The 20,247-nt window shown below is 37.0% G+C and overlaps 1 protein-coding gene across 1 annotated transcript; it reads left to right on the top strand.

Annotated features, from left to right (window-relative positions):
- Positions 1 to 3,823: 3,823 nt before the first annotated feature.
- Smp_068220 (putative bhlhzip transcription factor max/bigmax) lies at positions 3,824 to 11,822 on the top strand (the record flags this gene model as incomplete). Its single annotated transcript, XM_018789099.1, has 4 exons — positions 3,824 to 4,065; positions 5,862 to 6,084; positions 6,906 to 7,106; positions 11,169 to 11,822. 4 exons carry the CDS (start codon positions 3,824 to 3,826, stop codon positions 11,820 to 11,822), a joined length of 1,320 nt encoding a protein of 439 aa, XP_018654576.1.
- Between the last annotated feature and the right edge of the window lie 8,425 nt (positions 11,823 to 20,247).

Here is a 20,247-nt window from a genome sequence, read left to right as displayed (position 1 = left end):
TAGTGATGCCTCTACGACGTAGCCAGCCAGAAGTTTAAACCCAAAGAGTTTGTCGTTGGTAAACACTCTTCTGATAGCTTGCTATTTTTAGTAGCGTCTGGTCGTCTTTCCTTACTATAACGAGCCATAAAATACAGCATAGTAATCATAAAACGAAATGCACTCGAGATCTCGGCTCTTTATAAACTTCATCGTTCTTTTCCAGCCGCCCTGGAAAAGAAAAAAAAGAATTTGTGAGCGCATGTCAAAATACACTCGTACTTGCGTAAAGACACAAGGTGAGCGGAAAAAAAGTAAATAAACTAATACGCTTGCGAGCGTAAAAGCGGTTGAAAAAAATTTTTTGTTTTTAAAAAATATATATGCTTATTAGTAAACAAATTTTTTGAATAAATATATAAAAATAAGCATATTAAATTTTTTATAATATATAATGCAAGGGAAAATCGAGATAAAGTTTGTGTCCTACGTGCAATAGTCGTTTAAATGTTCTGGTAATCCTCCAGAACGCGTTGTCTCAAGTTTATTTTCAGATGCTGATGAAGTATCATCGTGCGTGTCGGCTGTCGAATGGGATACTACAAGTATAGGAGCCGTGTCGTCCGATTGTACTGAAGGAAAGTCGATGTAGATAAGATTTCCTTCCAAGTACGCTGCTTTGAGGCGATCGATACTGGTGCTATCGTTAGTGCCGTTCGCATCGACAATATAGTGCTTAGGTTCACGCTGAAGAACTTTGAAGGGTCCTTCGTATGCTGATTCGAGGGGACGTCGATGTGAGTCTCGACGAACGAAGACTATGTTGTAAGTCCGGTTGAACGAAGATATCAGTTGATTGCGGTCGAGTGTAAGCAGGTTTAACTGAATGCATTGCGTTTGTAAGCCTGCTCGTGCGGGAGTTTAAATCCATATTCATTGAAGAAGACGACGGGTCCACGAATTCTCCTGGAAGTCAGAGTGTCGTTCCATAAACAAGGGGTTTCAGTGTATCTAATGTCAGCTTTCGCTGCATTGAGGATACCTAGTAAGACGAGTGGAAGAGCGTCTGTCTACTGTGGAACGGTTGCAGCTGATGGCGAAGCTCTTAGTTGTCGGTGAAAGCGTTCTACCAACCCGTTTGCTTGTAGGTGGTAGGCGGTCATTCGGAAGCGAGTAATTCCTAGTAGTGTGGTCAGACAACGGGAAGGTTCAGACTGGAACTGGCGTCCGCGGTCTGTAGTGATGGTTAAAAGGCAGCCGAAATTTGCTACCCATCGTTCGACGAAGGCGCGAGCCACTGTTTCAGCAGTAATGTCCTTAATAGGTACTGCTCCAGGCCATCGAGTGAAAAGGTCTATGCAGGTTAAGAGATAAGAGTATCCATTTGAATCTGGTAAGGGTCCTACCAAATCCAGATGAACACGGTCGAAAAGAGCATCAGGAGTTTTGAAAGAGCCTAAGGGACATTTGTTGTATCTAATGACTATAAATTTCTGGCAACTTACAAAGGAGCGTGCCCACTCCCTCGTGTCTTTATTCGTATCAGGCCAACAAAAGCATTCTGCTATGAGCTTGATGGATGCACGATCATCTGGATGAGAAAGTTTGTGCGACGTATTGAAGACGTTGCGTCAATAATGTTTCGGCACGATTAAGCGATCCCTACCTGTTCCCATCTGTTTAATAAGCAGTTTGAGGGTTGTTGAGTATAACTCGTGCTGAAGATAAATGTCTTCCTTTTGTAGCTGAGCGAGTTTTAGAAGGTCGATGCCTTGGGAACTGTTCAAGGAAGTTATACGAGACAAGGCGTCTGTGACTACATTGTTTGCTCCAGAAATGTATTGTATATCTGAAGTAAACTGCGAAATATAGTCCAGTTGTCGAGACCCTCGAGGTGAGTACTTATCTGAGGATGGGCTTAAAGAGAAGGTAAGAGGTTTATGATCGGTAAAAAGCGTGAATTCTCTTCCCTCGATGGAATGTTGGAAATATCGTACAGCACAATAGATAGCTAGGAGTTCCCTACCGAAAGTGCTCGGCATTCGAAGATTTCGTGATTTCTAAGATGCGGTCGGCAGATGCAGCCAGTCAGTCTACGGTGTTGTTTTGAAACGAGACTAGAACTGCTTGCACCTGTTGCGGGAGTTTGGATAAGAAAAGTTGTTTGAATAGGCCTTCGTCGAAAGTTCTTTGACCTATCCCCTCTCTCATCCTAAGCAACATACTTGTCGATGAACCATGTTGCAGGTCGATGTTATTAAGGAGTTGGTCTGACCTTTGTCGGTCGGTTAGATCTCCAAGTCTCAGAATCGATCGTTTAAGAGTTTCGTAAGGTTCCGAAACATCACTAGGTGTGACGTCCCTGTTAAATTCGCGCGGTAGTGCCTTAACAACCGCGAGGAACTGTGTGCGTGAGTCCGTAATGCCGTGCCCGCAAAGTCGGCTTCTGCGTAGCAGAACCAGGCTTCGATATTATCCTGTGAAAAAACATTAAATGAATCGAGGGTGGTAGGATAGTCTTTAACTTAAATACTTTTGGTGTCTGTTCCGTTTGAGTGAAAAATCAAACATTATAACGAACGAAAAACAAATAATTAAAATATATCCGAAAACTGGAAAAAAAGCTATATCACAATATATAAAAGTCAAATAAAGCAAAACAATGAATAATGAAGTTCCAAAAAGGAACAGACAGTTTATCGTTCGGTGTGCCAGATCACGTCGGGCTCACTACTGAAGATACCACCAGTATTGTAGTTTAACAACTCTCTACCAGTAACACCTTCTGTAATCGAATCGCACCCACCTAGTTAAAATCAAAAGTCAGAAGCTAGGAGGTTGGAAGATATATTTGATGGGTTATCAATATATCGAGCAGTGACTAATCTAATCTGGCTAATGATTGTAGGATATGTTTCCCACGCCGTGCTGTAAAGCAATCTGGTACGGATGCATGACCGAGCGCCTTCAGTTAAACAAGTCCACTTAGACCAATGTGGTCAGCATCCAATGTCGAACACTTACAAAGCTATTGATTTTGGGGAATTATTTACAGCTAAAATTTCATCCACGTAAGCTTCTAGTTCACGCATACCTGTCAATATTATATCCACTACCTTCTGGGAGTATTAAAGAAAATATGATTATGGTTCATCACAGTGTTCACAAAAACATTAGATTCAACGTATTAGTACTCTTAAGCACTCGGCAACGTATATGAGGGGATTACCTAGAGGTTGAATACACAATTCATAAACGACTTCTCCTTAGTGAGTCTATACTGTGATTATGGCGATAACATCCTCCCATTCATTCAAAGAAAGGTTCTCATAGTACTGAGGTAGACAGTTTTGAGTACCGTCTCCCAACTACTGCACGTGACTACCAACAAACAGTCATCACATGGAGTGTAACCTTTCGTATTTGAGAATAACTTCATATTAACTAGAATCAGAAGTCATCTAAGAAGCCTCTTTCTATTTCTAACCAACAAGGTTTGAGGTTCGTGATTGTCCTACATGAACTGTTTCCACACTTACTGGAAATTGATTCAGAATATATTCAGTTTCATATCTGTCACCATAGTGATTTCACAGTGCGTTTAGTCCAGTTAAGTGGAAAATATTATAGAAATCAATTCGGCTGACTGATAAGACTATAGTTTATCATTTTCAGTTTTTGTTTGAAACCACTTTCACCACACAAAGTGGTGTGAACTAAAGATGGACTCTGACCTTGGGTTAGTAGCTTTGTTTATTTTGGCGGCTCGTGGTTTGCTTAAGCCCCCTTTTAAGAACATGGTCCAAGGTTTGCAGCAAGCACCTGCAGTTTGAGAATAAAGGTGATGGCTCGATGCCTAAATTCATACGCTCAGAAAGCCATGCATGAAGAGCATTACGAAGAAGACGTTGATGACGAAGATTTGGATGATGACGATGTTGATGGTTATGAAGGACTCAGTGATTACGATGAAGATGACATACCTGGATCCTCTGGCTACGGAAGCCACAGTTTTGGTAATGCTGGAAGTGATGGAAAATGTGCTGACTTGCGGCGCCAGAGATCTATTAGCGAAGGTAGTGCTGTGTACTGTGTCGAAGCTGGAGAAGACAACAGGCATGTTTTTTAATGATTTCTTTTGTGGTTTCTTCTAAGAATTAGCATGTGTTTCTCGTTTAAGTCCCAATCTAAAGTGCTAGTTAGATAAGCGAGTGCCCAGAAACATCTTGAGAGTTAAATGGTACAAGGATCTGGTAGTTATTCATGTTCATTAGGTGTAGTGTGAAGTTTCCAATAATATTGCAAACAAAAGAATTTCATTTGTTGGTATCTGCTAGCAGAATGGTGGTTTTAAATAAAATTTTTGTTCATCACAATGACATATATATAGAACTCAGTAATATAAACCAAGTGTTATGTACCGTCTCTGGCCCTGAACTTTCAGTATCGTTTACCCCAAAAACCATAGACAATCAATGGTTAGTTTGCACTTAAATACCATCTTAACTTCATTTCAGTAAGTCTCAGCGGTTGAAACTGGCGTTCCAGAGAGTAGGACATTGCAATACTTCTCTGTTACTATGGATACCACCTCAGAGATAAAAAACAACAATCGTAAGAATGGGTTTGACGTCACATTGGCAAGGCATGTGAATAATGATTTTGGATACCACCAGTCCGTGTCCCAACATGCTTATGTTTATTTCAGACAAACTCAATCCTACTGCGTACATGGTCATCAGAGCTTTCCATATGCGTGGTGAGACGTTCAGACCCCTACTTGTGTGCACTATGTTGTAGTTCTCTTTAATTAGCTGCTTTAGATGGTGGTCATTCACAAAAGTTGAGGAAAAACGCTACAAACATTTACTATTAATAACAATATTGGGACGTTAAAAACTTACAATTAAAGGTACGATGTGAACTAGTGAATGAATCAATAAGATTAGCTACCATCAGTCTCATTGAAATTCTGGCTAGCATTGTTCGAAGTACCAGTTTGAGGCCGACCTGTCATGTATGTCACGAAATCTGGGATGAGTATGCATTCTTCACACCAAAAAGGTAAAAAAAGTACTAGTCGAGCGAAGTAGTACTCTTACTCTGAATGAGAGGATTGGCACATACTTTCAAATGAGGCAAAATGAATGACATTATTTTGGTACCAGGCTTTGTGTTAATGAAGGACCGTTGCGGAACCAATCTTGTGCTTTTGTACGGGTTTTCTAGTAGGAGTGTTAAATGAAGTTACTTTCCGGTAGCTCACCATGAAAGTTAATTCCAACTCTGTAATCTAATCTTTATTTGGACATCATATTTATAAGATACTCGTTGGTGGATGGCGGGTTTCTAGCGTAATATGAAACGGTTAGGAAGTTTTTGTCATTTTAAAATGAATTGTTACCATGGCTTGCTCACGTCCTACTCAGTGTTTCGTAATGTATCAAACTTAGCCATAGTCTCACTACGTGTCCAATGACTGAAGTTCCTATATTCAATTTTACCCTACATATATCGTGTTAAATTGGGGCAAATGAATTAATGTTTTGTGTTTTAATATATTTACTTAACTCATATAAAGTCTGGTACAATTAGGCTCAAACTCAGTCTGTACTAAGGACTACACTATATTCTAAATTGTCATGACCTAAACTGTACAAGGATGCGTTATTTTCTTTATAGTCTGCAAACCTCACTTGAAGAAATGCTATTTTCCATATGGTAAATCTATTACACAGCTTTTCCTTGGTTTTCAGTATATTATTATTAAGGCTTGTTACTTTTGACGAACCATTCTCAGGTTGATAAATAACATTGCTTGTGTGGTACCTGTCCTTGAGTTTTCAACAACCTTAGATTATCAAATCTACGTTGACTTTCAGACGGGATCATCACAACCAACTTGAACGTAAAAGACGTGCGAGCATCAAAACAAGTTATAATGACCTTCGAGAAGTTATCCCAGGGCTACGAGGATCGAAAGCATCCAGGGCAGTTATACTACAGCGCGCAGTTGAGTGCATCGAAGAGTTGGTCAAATTGAATCGTGACCATACTGTTTGCGTTGAGACGCTGAAACGGCAGAACGACCTGTTGGATTCACGAGTAAGTCGTGGGACTAATAGTAATTTTTTATGACCACACCAACACTAAAACGATTTTTTGTGTGTATTGATAGACGTCAGCAAAACTAACGGTTAGACATTTACATAGTTTCTACGTTTCCGTTTATTTATTAATGGATGTGCAGGTACCAACTACCAAGCAATGCAACGAAAACTTCAGTAAAAAAACTTGTGGATTAACTAACGTGGGTACATTCTTACATGTGTACATTTAAAGTCCTTCACACAATCTTTATCGGTTGTCACTGGCCTCATGGATCAAACAGATGTCAGTTATTACTACAGACAGACACGTGTACATTGTTGAACCTTGGATGCCCTCAGTTTATATTGCCCCATTTCACATTCAAACAGCAAGAATTATCAGTGAAGGAAGAAGCGTTTGCAACTGATTACAAAACAATGACAAAAATCTAGATTGAGATGCAAAATAGGTAGATGTAATTTAGTACTGGGGTGTATTAATATAGACACTAAACAATTGGGTTATGGATTGTAAGTAAATCTACACCATGATCGGTTCCAGACAATTCTACATAGTCTCCAAAAATTACTTCTCGAACGTCAACCAGGGAAAAATGTCTCTAAGCACACCTCAAAATAAAAATTGATAACAAGTAATATATATATATAACAAATATACTGATTTTTTCAGTTAATTTTCTATATTAGCCATGCTGCTAAAGTCCAGTTTAGGTTTAATGTACTTGATTTAATATGTCGAGCCAGTTTTTCATTTTGATAGATTAGGGTATTCGTAAGTGACTGGTATGCTTATATTTTGTAATGTCAACTTTCCAGGTTCAAGAGCTTCAACGTTTGGTGCAGCGAATGGATGGAGAAGAAGTGTGCAACACCCCAACATCAAGTTCTTCTTTTACTAACACTATTTCTCCCAATAACAATGTCGCCCTTCGATTAATATCACCAACAGCTTCGGGTGTCCCGATGTATCGCTGCCTGTCTCAAGATCCACTCCAGTCATCTACATCAACAGAATGTGTGAGTGTGGTATCCGAATGATTGTGTAAAATAATTCAATTTAAGACCAATATCTATTTAGTTTCATCTGAAAAGACCTTAGGTGCACCGTTAACTCTGGTCAACAGTTCAGACATCTATTAGTAACCTACATTTCTGTATAGATGAAATTAGCAGCTCTCATGTCTATGGCAGTTGTTTTACGAGATTTAGACTCATCCTTCACATTCATTTTACCACTCGTTTTTATAGACGTACACGTCGATTTTTCTAATTCTGTTCATATTTCATAAGTGTCAAGTTCTTGTTAGTGCTAATATACTCCCGGCATTAGAGATAGACCAATTTCCTTTGTTCATTCAAATTAAACATCTATCTCAGTTATCAAACCGAACAAAATTCACTGCTCATTTACACACTGTTTCAAGTGTCCACGTTCCTTGTTCAAATACATAGTCATAATTATTTAACTTGTTACCATTCATACAGCGTAGACCACCGACCGAGAGTCTCCAACCAACTCCGTTCACAGCCCTTTTTCATAGTCGTTCCAGACTACTATCCATTCTTTTGATGTCTGGCTCCAATTCCTGGAGCAATGTGTTTCCTGGTCTTACTCTTTTTTCGCCTTGAGGGTTCCAAGTTAGGGCTCATCTTGTGATGCAGTCTGATGATTCCTACAATGTGTCCTATCCAGAGTCTTTTCCTAATTCCTTCTTCATCTGAAAGCTGATTTTGTTCTCTGCCACAGGCGAATAATGTTGATGTTCGTTGTAGTAGTTCTTCGAGTTCCAGTTCCGTGTAGTGAAGCTGTATTAACGTTAGTGTTAAAAATTTTAACTTCAGCCTTGGGTGATGGTTGTCCTGAGTTCCAGATGTACTGTAGGAATGCTGCCCTTGCTTTGGCAATCCAAACCTTCACAGATGCACCTTGTTTATCAATGGTGCTGGGCAGGTACGTAAAGGTATCCGCCTCTTTCAGTGTGTGCTTTGGCTGGTGCTCGCTGTATCGTACTTTATGAATTCGATTTTCCCCTTGTAAATGTTGAGGCCTACTGGTCCAGAGACTGGTGCCATACTGGCCATCTTCATCTGCATTTGTTGGTGTGCATGGAGTAAAAGAACTAGATAATCTGCGAAGTGCAAATTGTCTAGCTATATCCAAGATGTTCATTGTATTTTGTCCTTCCCTTGTGATGTGGAGATCTTCATAGCCCTGTCAACAGCTATAAGAAAGAGGAAGGACGAGAGTAAGCAACCTTTTCTGACACCGACATTCACTTGGAATTCATCTGTGAGCTGTCTCCCGTGCACAACTTTGCGATCCAGTCCCTCTTGGGAGTTCCATATGTTGTTGACTATCTTCTCAGGCACATCATCATTATAGAGAAGGTCCCATAAGGTTCTCCTATTCAAATTGTCAACCGTTTTCTCATATGCAAGGAAGTTGATGTATAGTGGAAAATTCCATTCAATTGATTGCTCAACAGTGATCTGTAGTTACGCGATTTCATCAGTATACGATCACTCCTTAAGAAATCCAACCCATTGGGCTCAAAGTTAGACGTCTACCGGGTCTTTCATTTGGTTTAACAACATTCTGTCTAGAACTTCCTAGAAATGATAGTAGTGTGTTTCCTTCGACGTTTTCATGCTTGCTAAGATTTTTATTTGGTATCTTAATGAGGTATCCCTCTTTCCAATCTATCAGTACTTGTTCCTCCAAAATCTTCCTGTAAAATATATGTAACAGCTTTTTAACTATCACTATCTGACTTCAACTAGTACTCTGGTTCTACTGCGTTGCCACTCTTGATCTGTATAATGGCCATGCCAATTTCTATTTTAGTGGGGCGATATCTGTAGGTGCTGTTTCGTTGTCTGGTGGACCAAGCGGGGCTGATCTATTCAAATGTTCTTCAGAGTGTTCTACCCACCTGTTACTCTGTTTTTAAACCTCTGTGACTAGTTCTTGTTTGCTCATCACTAGTCATTCTGGTTTATCATATTTTCCTTCCGTTTTCTTCGTCGTATTATGTAGTTGTCTTATATTTGTATCTTTTGCGGCTGTCACTACTAGGTCTTCCACGTATTTCTACTTGTCGGCTCTAATGCTCCTCTTCACCTGCTTGTTTGTTTTCGTGTATTCGGTCTGCGCCTCGACTTTTTCTCTGCTTTCGTTTCGTTAGAGATCCGTTCCTAATGGTGATGCTTCTTGCAACCCAGCACTTCCTGACATTTTGAAGTTTGTGCCTCTTCAATCCATCTCCAATTGTCCTCCATAGTAGTTGCTTCTTTGAGTGGATCATGTAAGTTTTGGAACCTGTTGCTGATATATATCTTGAATTTGTTGAGTTTGTCAGTACCTCGCAACATTGTTTCTTTAGTTGTCCACTGCTTCTCTAGCTTCAGTTTCATCTTGGCAACCACTAGGTAGTGATCTGAAGCTATGTCATCTCTCTTTGCTTATATATCTTCCATTTATTCATCTGTGATCGATTTGGTTCACTGTAGTGTGGTCCGGTTAGACTCATGTAGCTTTGTGTATGCGTTTGTTGGTAAAGTGGTATCACCCATAACCGTTTTGTTGATGGCACATTTGTCTGCAAATCTGTCACCATTCTCATCCCTTTCTCCCTGTCAGTCCATGTCTTCACATGATATCTCCATACCCGGTATTGCCTATTCCGACAATGAGGTTCAGGTCTTCCGTCACGATGGTCAGGTACTTTCTGTGACATTTCCCTACGATCGACTGCAGCCTCTCATAAAACGTTTTCGTTTCTATCATTAGTGAATGCATGCCCCTGGACAACTTTCATTGTAAAACCCCTTTATTTTGAAGGATCCTTTTGTGATTTTAGATCTAGAGATTCCCATCCTATAAATGCTTTTCATGCTTCTTTAGACATCATTAGCATAAAACCTTGTGTGTGCGAAGCATTTTCTTCATAACCAGAGTATAACAGCATCTCTCCCGAAGTAAACCTTTTCTGTCCATCTTGGTTCCGATGGGTTTCACTTATTCTAAGAACCGCTTGGTTTTATCTCCTTGTTTCTGCAGCCATTTAACTGGTCTTTTCAGTCTCCTATATTATAAATAAATATTTGTAATATCCCAATGAGTAGAAAAATGAGTTTTTCTGACATTTCGTGACTCAGTGTAAGCCACTTCCTCAGAGAATAAATAACCAAATTAACATTTATCCAAGTTGGATTAATGTTAATTTTTTATTTATTTATAACAATCTACCCAATGCTCAGTTTATCCAAAATTATCAAATCAAAACTTGGTAATGATACCTACAGTCTCGTATATTGTCTGGACATCAAATGTACCTATATTGATTGTTGTTCTGGTTATCAGAATGACCATCGACCTCATAACTTCCGAATAATCTCGGCTTTCACCGTGAGGCGTCATAACTCTTCTAAAGGAAGATTCTTCAGCTCTCAAAGTAGAGTTTAAATGGTTTAAATGAATTTTTCTGATTACCTGTTTTTTAGCAAGGTTGTTTTCTATGAAATGTTGCTGGCCCCATCTCCAACCTATCTGGGCTTGGAATCGGCAGTAATCCTAGAAGAGCTATAGACGGAGTTATGTAGTCATGATAAGAAATGGTAAATCGTGATAGTTATAATAATAGGTCTGACTATCTGCTTTTTGGATATAGTAGTTATAGCTAAGTCTAGCTTTGATATTGGATTTAATTTCAGTCGTTCTTGATTGGTTGTTTTTATACTTTTATCCTTGAGCATTCATTAGTCACCACTCGTTCGTTTGCTCTTTTATCTGATTTGTGTTTTTCGTATGCTAGTCTGAACTCTAAATCATAATACAATTAGACATCAAATTGTAGATTTTCTGTAATAATTGATTTACTTGCCATCTCGCGTAAGTCATTTGACAGTAGGCTTTACCACATTGCTCATTCGCTCTATACATGACGGTTACAACATGTCATTTTTTATCGAGCTTACATATTACTTATAATCATCCAATTATGGCTCAGATATCACGTGATTTCTGAAGTAAACCTTAACAAATATCCTTTATTGTATTTATGTATTTCTTCATTTCAGCCCGGAACTGCTTCTGGGACAGAATATGTGTCGTCTAGTCATCCATCTGTTCTTCAGTCTCAAAAACCTGTTCTCACTATGGCAAATTATTCTCCTTCTGTGCTTGGCCGTGCTAACACAGTAATGCATTTCGTCACTAACACGAGTGCCATAAATTCAACGGGGGGACTGGCGACCGACAGCAACACCACGAGCCTAGTTTCTAGTTCACATTCTGCATTTTCCCCTTCTGTTTCCTCGTCTGATGGATCCAGTACTGGGCCTGCACGATCTCTTTCCCAGCGGTCTAGTCCTGGTGGGTTGTCATCATCGTCTAATACTTCATCTAACCCGACATCACGGCGATCCTTTAGGACAGATGATGACTACTCAGCAGTTTCGAGGGAAGTAAATTCAACTGGGTCGTTAGAAAATATCCCAACATCCGCGGATGGTACCACACATTCAAACATCAAACCAGTTCGTCTACAGTCACGTTCGTCCTCTAGTCCTTCACGTTCTTCTCCACCACCTATTTTATCGACTGTACCAACTTTGTTATCCGCTTATCATAAATCAGATTCTCCTATACATTCATCACACTCATTAAACTCAGGAAGTTGCAATTCGCATGGGAATTTAGGCGGAAAATCTAAGCGTCGCAAATTTAGATGAAGTTTTCTCAGTAGTCTTCCTCAAAAATTTCAAGTTTACTTTGTTTTTGTTCCTCATAAATTCTGAAATGTTTTGTCACACTATATCTCGATGGTATCTTAGTTTTACCCAGGATTTCTATTTTACCAAACGTCGAAATAATTTTCCCCGTATTCGGGTTTTCAGTTTTTTTGTCAATTTTGTTCACTGACCGAGTAGATTAGTTTCCCAGATAAACACTTTCAAGTTTTGGGTTATTCATAATACTCTTCTAAATTCACTTACTGTTTGTCAGTCAGTTTTCACTTAGACTAATTTATGTGTAGTTAATTTATTATGCTTATTTATATATCTAATATATATGCTTGTATATCAGCCTTAATTTTGCTATTCCATCTAAAATTTGATTTAATAAGTGGTTTTTCACGAAAATTTGTTTCTTCTTTTGAAGCTTACTCTGAAGAGGAATCCAGTGTATTATTTTCCAGTTTCTCACTTTGTTTCTTGATGACATGTAGTTATAATCATTTCTACCAAAGGACTAATTTATCATAAAGAACTTAATTATGGTTTAAGTGCACTTCAATATTTTATGATGCGTATCTTGTACGTAAAAAACAGTTCCTTAGTTCTAACATTTTAAGATAGATCATTTCAGTAATTTGGAGCTATTTGCCTGTGGGAAAGTTTTTGTTGCACCTATATCATGCAAATCTATGAAGATAAACGGTTTAGTCCAGACGTAAACATCTGACGTGGGTTGTGTGTGTATACGCGACATCTCTCTAAAAGTTTAAACCCACAAAATACATGGTCCGGCTTTTTAAGTGAATTTTTGTAACATCATAGACTACTCATATTTTGCACAAAGTCCTAGGTAGTTGCTTATTTCCAAGGTTTACCAGAAGCATGGCTTAATTTGGAATTTAGGATTCTGATGTCATATTAGTTAACCGGGTGTAAAATTCACGTTAACCGTTGAAAATCCATCAGCAATGACATGGGGAAGTAAACGAAAATATATTTTGCATCGCACATCAATAAACCTGCATACAAAATTGTGTGCTATCCAACTTGCTAAGTTATCATAACTTGTTGGTTAGCACTAAAAAACCAGCTGGCTCATGAAGTGTGTTATCTCGTGGATCCATTGATGGAGTAGTTTCGTCCGTAAGTCAAGTCTGGCTAGTTTAGAATTTTGGTTCGAGGTGTTTTTATATCTATCACGTAAAGTACGATTTTTGTTTGACAGTTGTAAAACAATAGTAAAGAACTTTAAATATGGGTCGCTCATCAGCATATGATCATGACATGACCTGACCAAATTATTTCCATATCAGCTTTTCCAAAAATAATGCTTTCTGTATAGAGATACATTACGTCCCACTAAAGTCTATAAAATCAAATACGTAAGCGATTTTAGAGGATTGGGTTGTAGCACTTAGTTAACCTGTGTAGCACTACATTAGTCTATATTTTTGAAAATATCTTTTAGCGTATATTTATGCCAGTCTAAAAAACATTGGGGGTCGAGAATTACTTCTGGCTGCTTCAGTTTTTGTCTATGGACGTCACCTAAAGCTTATATTTCTTCCAGTAGGTATGTCGTTCTCTAGCTCCTTTGACTAATGGTGTAGTATTAGTTAACCTCAAAAAATGAGTTAATATTACCCGAACTTGACCACAAAATCTGGGAATATTTTTAGCATATCCCTCTCTCGTTAGTGAATATTGGTTAGAACTGTACACTGTTAAAATCAGTCGTATGGCACGTACTTTCAATTTCTCATACACTTTTAATTCAAAGAGATGAGTTACGTTGAATAAAAACGACAAATTGACGTTACCGGATTCACAGTTTGTCTTTCATGCTAACAACCTTGTTCCCTGTAGAAATTAGGCATTCGCGTTTCCCCACATGGTTCACGTAACGAAAGATCAGATGGATTTTTATGGGTTATCTAGAAAAGGAATTGGTTTTCAACAATGCTACTGTTGGTCATATTCAATGTTTCTAGCAGTAAGAAAAACCATTAATCAAATTCCGGTATCAAAGCTTTCAATTTAGTCTACAAATTGGTATTCTGTATGGCTATCAGACTTTAATCAATTCTTTTCTACCCACTAGGAGTCATCACGATAGACGTAGAATATTTATAGGATTGTGACGTCCCAGCTATGATCGTGTTAAGGAGAAAAGGTGTTTAGTTTCTTAGTTATGACTTCTAAAAGTTAGTGATAGGGTTCAAACATTCGAGTTCTGAATCCTATTATTCAAAAATATGCATTAGCCTTCAAAGTCTATTCATTTGTCTCGATTAGTTTGAATCTACTTCTAGTTATCAGAATTTGTATCAGTGTAGTAGTTAGTCATTAAGAGGTAGGATCCAAGGTTCTCCATAAATTCCAATATTACAGTATGAGGTCCTATTCGGATTTATTTAATTTTCCTATGGTTCCTCATCCTCATATCGTTAGTTAATTCCAAGGTATTTATGCAACCAATTTGAAATTTCGTTCAATGCAACTGGATGATTTTGTCTGTTTTCGTTATCTTTTTACCTATCAATTTACTTTTGTATCAGTGTTTTGCTAACAGATGCTTTATGACTCTAATATACCAGACCAAGGTTTGTAGAAATAGTTCCATTGTCGCCTTTCAGGCATATGTTTGTCCGATTTCCATTTTAGAATTTACATGTTTGATACATGGCTATACACACAAATGCCATGTAGGTTAGCTTCTAGAGCATTTTCTCAGGAAGTTGCTTATTTCACTTTCCTCATATAGTTAGGCGCAGAATAGTTAGGGATCCATATTTTTGGAGTTATTTCAAATCATAACTAGTTGGTTGCTATTTCAGACATGAAATATTACTGAAGAGTTAAATAACTTAGTCTTCAAAAAGGAATCTACGACTGAAAATACACTGTATCTAATAAACCTGATTAGTTTTAAATAGACTTAGTAAAGATATCACTGGTATATATATATATATATATATATATATATATATATATAATGTGCAATAAACCGGTTTCACAATTTTAAATAAACTATTTTACAATTTTGTAGGCGTTCCTGTAAAAGGTTTTCCACGGTTTAAATCCAATTGATGTGGATACGAGTTTCATTTCGATATCTCTTCTGTAGACATTACTGCAAAATAATTATGCAAACAGATCGTTCAAGAGTGGATTCGGATGTATTTTCAAATTTTTTTCCGTTTTTTATCCGATCAGTGGCTAATCAAGAATGTAAGAAGCTGATTGCAGAACTGTTTGTTCCATATTCGATCCCAGCTTTAACTAATTTTGAAGTTCAGGAGGATCGTAGGCAACGACGATTTTCTTTTGAATGTTCAGTTCATGAACCCTTATCGGTTTTCTTCACTCATCTTATATCTTCCATTAATGGTCAGTATTTGAAAGGAAAGAGTGTATCAACCAACAACAGAGTTTATTTAGCTACAAAAGCTTACTTGGTTTGCAAAAGTACAGATGGATCTGCTGCCTTAACGGAATTTAGTAATGACAAGACTCTTGAAGATTGTTTTCTGTCCGACTTTACTAGTAATAATGCTAGTAAACCGTATCAATTATCGTTGCAAATCAACTTTTCCATGCATGGCCATCCTAAAAAAAGTACCTTGCTTGTTTATGCTGTCCAGAGAAACCCAGCACGTATAATCCAATGCCGTTTAAATACAATTCCGATGGTGGGTTGCCCTGTTGTACCTTTTCTTGAAGGAGAAAATATATGTCTAACAAATTCTGAATTTCTATGGTTTGTTGGACAGGTAATCATATTTCCTATACTATTCGTCCCTTTTTAATTTGATATACAGTAGCTTGACTATGATACTGTTTCTGTAAATTCGCTAGTGTATTTATGCATACGTGTTATCCTGTTGAATTAAATAACCACAACAAAAATCTTATTTCATGTATATTTATTATTCTTTTCTAATCTCTAGCGAACTTACGACGTTCAAATTTTAACAAATATAGAAGCAGTAAATAGTTGGATTTATGAATAACTTTTTGCAAGGGAGTGTATAAAATCTGTTTGGTCTAGTCGGACGATCTTAAATAATGTCTGTAGGTAGGTACATCTAGCACTAATCTATAAAGTTCTCAATTCGTAATGTTAACGGTATACGGAAATGCAGGATTTAAATCCAAGTTTACGTGAATGTAGACACTATATGTAATCAGTAGATGCTTATCTGTAATGTCGTCTAGTTCTTGTCATGATTCGTAACAAATGAGGAATTTACGAGGAAATTATTGTCTACTTTTCAGTGAGCGTCGATAATGATTTTCAGTATCACAATGAATCCGAAAATTCCAGATCTTTTCCAACCTTACATACATAAATTCGGCTAAATTCGTTTAACCGTGACACATGAACTGTCTAATTATCAATGTGGAACTAAGTAAATTTTCTCTTAACTCTAAGCATAAAAGTCAGTGGCTTAAAATTTGACCGTTTTGAGATTATTGATAGTCTAATAGAACAGTAAAGTTCTTATCAGTAGAAATCTTCAGTTTCGTTCAATCACTTTCTGTATTACATCTCATTCTGTTAATTTTAATGTTTAGATCCTATCTTTTTAAAATTTTCTTGTGATTTCATACGCATAGTTCCCTTTGTTATCCTAAAGAGAGCAAGAACAAAGATTGGTGCAGAATAATGTGAATTCCTTTCATTACGTTAGGTTCTCATCAGCTGCTTACAACCTATATTTTAAAATCAACGTTATTACAAATATTTGACATACTTATACATACGAAGGTGATTAAAGATGAATATATGTATCATGATGTAGCGAAGATTTCAATAGAGTTAATAAAGTCAATATCTGTAATAACGTTGATTATAAAATATTATAGGTTGCAAGCAGCTGATGAGAACCTAACGAAATAAAATGTGTGTAATTGTTTTCCCTTATAATTCACAGTCTAAAAAATGGCCCAATAAACCGTGTCACAAAGGCTTCTTATTCATACCAACTGAAGATCATGTTGGTTTATCAATTCAGTTGAAAGTTCTTGTACGTGACATTAAAGGTATGACCGGTGTCCCATTCGGAACAAGCAAATATTTTGATCCTTATGGACAACCGATTGAATGCAAATCGCCTGTACTTACGGCTCCTAATCAAGTATTTCATCAACTGAGGTAAGAACGTTAATAAGTGGTTTAATTTCATTCCCTATAAAAGTAATTTTACATAATGGAGTGATACATTTAAAATTAAAATAAATATTCCCTACATTTCTAGCTTGTTTGTAATACGTTGAGGATAGGAATTCAAGGGATACTCTGCCAAGTAACTGCACTTGTCACAACTAAATGTAACCACTTTTTCGGATAAACTTATCAATAGTAATACATGCACTTTGCAAGGATCAAAATGGGATTTTATGAGTTAAATAAGAAGTAGCAGAATTGTAAAATGGTCAATACAATATGCCTTATGTTTGATTTTGTCCTAATGATGCTTTCCTAAACGTTGGTTAAAGAATGACGTTTGAACCTGTCACGCCAAAAGATTAGATAGTTAAGGATAGTGGTTATCATATAGCTATTGAATTATGCAGGCTATGTATATGTTCGTCAAAGCGATATAGAGCTTTGGGAACTACAGAATTAGATTCTTCAAAACAGCAATAATTGTAGGCTGTAAAAGTCAGGGTATGACCTTAATAGATGTTGAGCAATCAGTTTAGTCATACTCTCAATTTTTTTTCTTTTTGGTATGCAAATTGTACTTATACTGTCGTTTCGGATGGGACGTTTTTCTACTCAGTCTCATAACCTCATACTCTTATTCTCATATTAATTAACAGGTATAAGTGGATTGAAAACAATAAATTAGATTCACAACATTTACGTGTTGTAAGTTACAACATTCTGGCCGAAATGTATGCTCGATCTGATTTTGCTCGTGCCCATATATTCAAACATTGCCCAGAGGCTTGTATCAGTTCAGCCTACCGATTACCTTTGATTTTACGTGAACTGTTTTCTTATCAGTCGGATTTCATCTGTCTTCAAGAAGTCGATCGATGGGTTTACGACAAATACCTTTTAAATGCTTTAAGATCCTATCGAAATATGGACGGTATATTCTTAGCAAAAAGAGCAGTCATAACTGATCCGAATGATCCAACTAAAGTTAAAGTTGACACAGAAAAGGAAAAGGTAGTTATAGCGTATCTTTTCAGCAAAATAAGTTTATTGATAATGAAATGGTTTAGTGGTTTCTATCAAATTTTTTCATTATTTTTGAATTCAGTTCATGCAAGTGACATTAATATGTAGGTACTTATTGTGCTGTAGTCTAAAAATGTGATAGCCAGTGACGTGGTGGTTAAAGTTCTCGCTTTTCAATCAATAGGTTGAAGGCTTGATTCCCCTTCACATTTCCAGTTTAGACCTATCGGCTATCGCTTAGTCATCGTCAACGCAAAGCTTGGAGATGTATGCCGGGCCACGTTTCCATATCATTAGATTTCACACAGCGAGTCTCAATGTCCAAGGACATAAATCTACATTTGATACATAAATCACAACTTATCATCAATACCATCATCAACAGTCGTCTTTATGTTGTCTTTTGCTGGGTTAATTACCACGTGACTAAATCGCCAATTAGAACACCAACTTATTGACCAGACCAATGACGTATGAAACAGTACGAACAGCTTAGAGTCAATTCCGAGTTCTGATTGGTCCTTCTACCTAGCCCTGCCTGTTGAGTCCAAAACACAGCTCCCACTGCATGGATCATGTATTTCAGACATACGCAGTTTATATACAAGCAAATCAGACCGTATCATGCTATAAAATAAAAAATAACGATTATGCAAGATCAAGCCAAAGTTGACTGTGAGTGTGAAAGACTATAACTAATAAATTAGGAATATCTTAGGAATAGTGATTCGTATAATAGTAGTCAATAAGTCAAATGGTAGCTTATAGTAAAAGAAATATAAATATATAAAATCTACTTAGTAGTAATACAATATATATATATATATATATATATATATATATATATATACTTTCTTTTCATTTCAAAGGGTGAAGGTTGTGCAATTTTCTACTGCCGTACCCGGTTTGAACTTGTATCGGAATGCGGCTTACCATCGATACTTCATTATGCATCAAATGTTCCGTTTTTATCAACTATGTTAAACAATTTCAATTCCACAACCTTAAGTCATGGCTCAACGGGTCATTCGTTTGGTGAAGAGAACACTGAAACCCATATTCAAAAGTCATTATCGCAGTGTCTGATCAGTGGAGTATTTCGAGAAAAGTCGACCACATCACAATCTCCTTTGCTGATTGTTTCTAATGCTCACTTCTATTTTCATCCTTCAGCTAGTCCGATTCGAATTATTCAGGCGCGTACAGTTCGTCACTACTTATCAAAAACTTGCTATGGGTTACAGACAGTCGGATAAGCAAGTATTTTTTTGTTTATTGGTGTATTTTTTGCTTTCTAGTCTTCAACACTCCTGTGATGATTACTCATATTACCAATGAAATAGTGATTAAATATGTACGTATTATGGGGATGCGTTCGTTTGATAAAGATCTTTAGTTACACTGTCCACCTAACAGAAGATAGCTGTTAATCTAAGTGCATTCGTATAGAATGTAGATTCTTGATGCTGAATATGTAAAGCTTATTAAGCTCTAAAACTTGGGACTTATTTTAATAAAAATAATCTTGATCTGTTTTACTAGGTCAATGGTTCCGTTAATTTTTCTTTCTTTTCATGTTCACTTCAGTAAACCAATTCCAATTGTTTTTTGTGGGGATATTAATCAGTGTCCAGGTAGTGATGTGTATACCGCCCTCACTCAAGGTAATGGATTCCCTTCTGATGATGAGGTTGCTTATCAGCCTATATTTGAATCAGCTTATGTAAATAATCCACCTGAATTTACTAACTGGGTGCCTGGATTTCACAATGTTTTGGACGTTATACTGTATAATACCGACTCAGATTTAAAATGTATCCATGTGTTACCGATTGATCCACTGCAGAAAATCAAAGAGCTTTTGACTCAGTTAATCAATGCAGATGGTCAAAGTGTGCCAGATTCTAGCCAACTGGGTCTCCCAAATGCCTATTTCCCAAGTGATCATATCGCACTTGTAGCTGATTTTTCATGGGACTCTTTAAAACATACAAGTAAATAGTTCTTCGTGTATAACAACATAAAATAAAATGAGCTTATAAAAACAATGATAATCGTCATCTTTTTATTAGATAGATCAGTCAATCTAATATAGATTTAATTTTGATAAAATTGAAGTGATAGACACTTGTTTTTAAGGTAAATCTTAAAATTGAAATAACCGTAATGTAAACAATATTTTGTTGTTGTGGCTGCTATTTTCTATGCTTTGCTTTGGTTTTA

Source organism: Schistosoma mansoni, chromosome W, assembly GCF_000237925.1.
Source record: "Schistosoma mansoni strain Puerto Rico chromosome W, complete genome".
NCBI classification, from domain to species: domain Eukaryota; kingdom Metazoa; phylum Platyhelminthes; class Trematoda; order Strigeidida; family Schistosomatidae; genus Schistosoma; species Schistosoma mansoni.
This window is presented reverse-complemented; position numbering and strand designations above follow the sequence as displayed.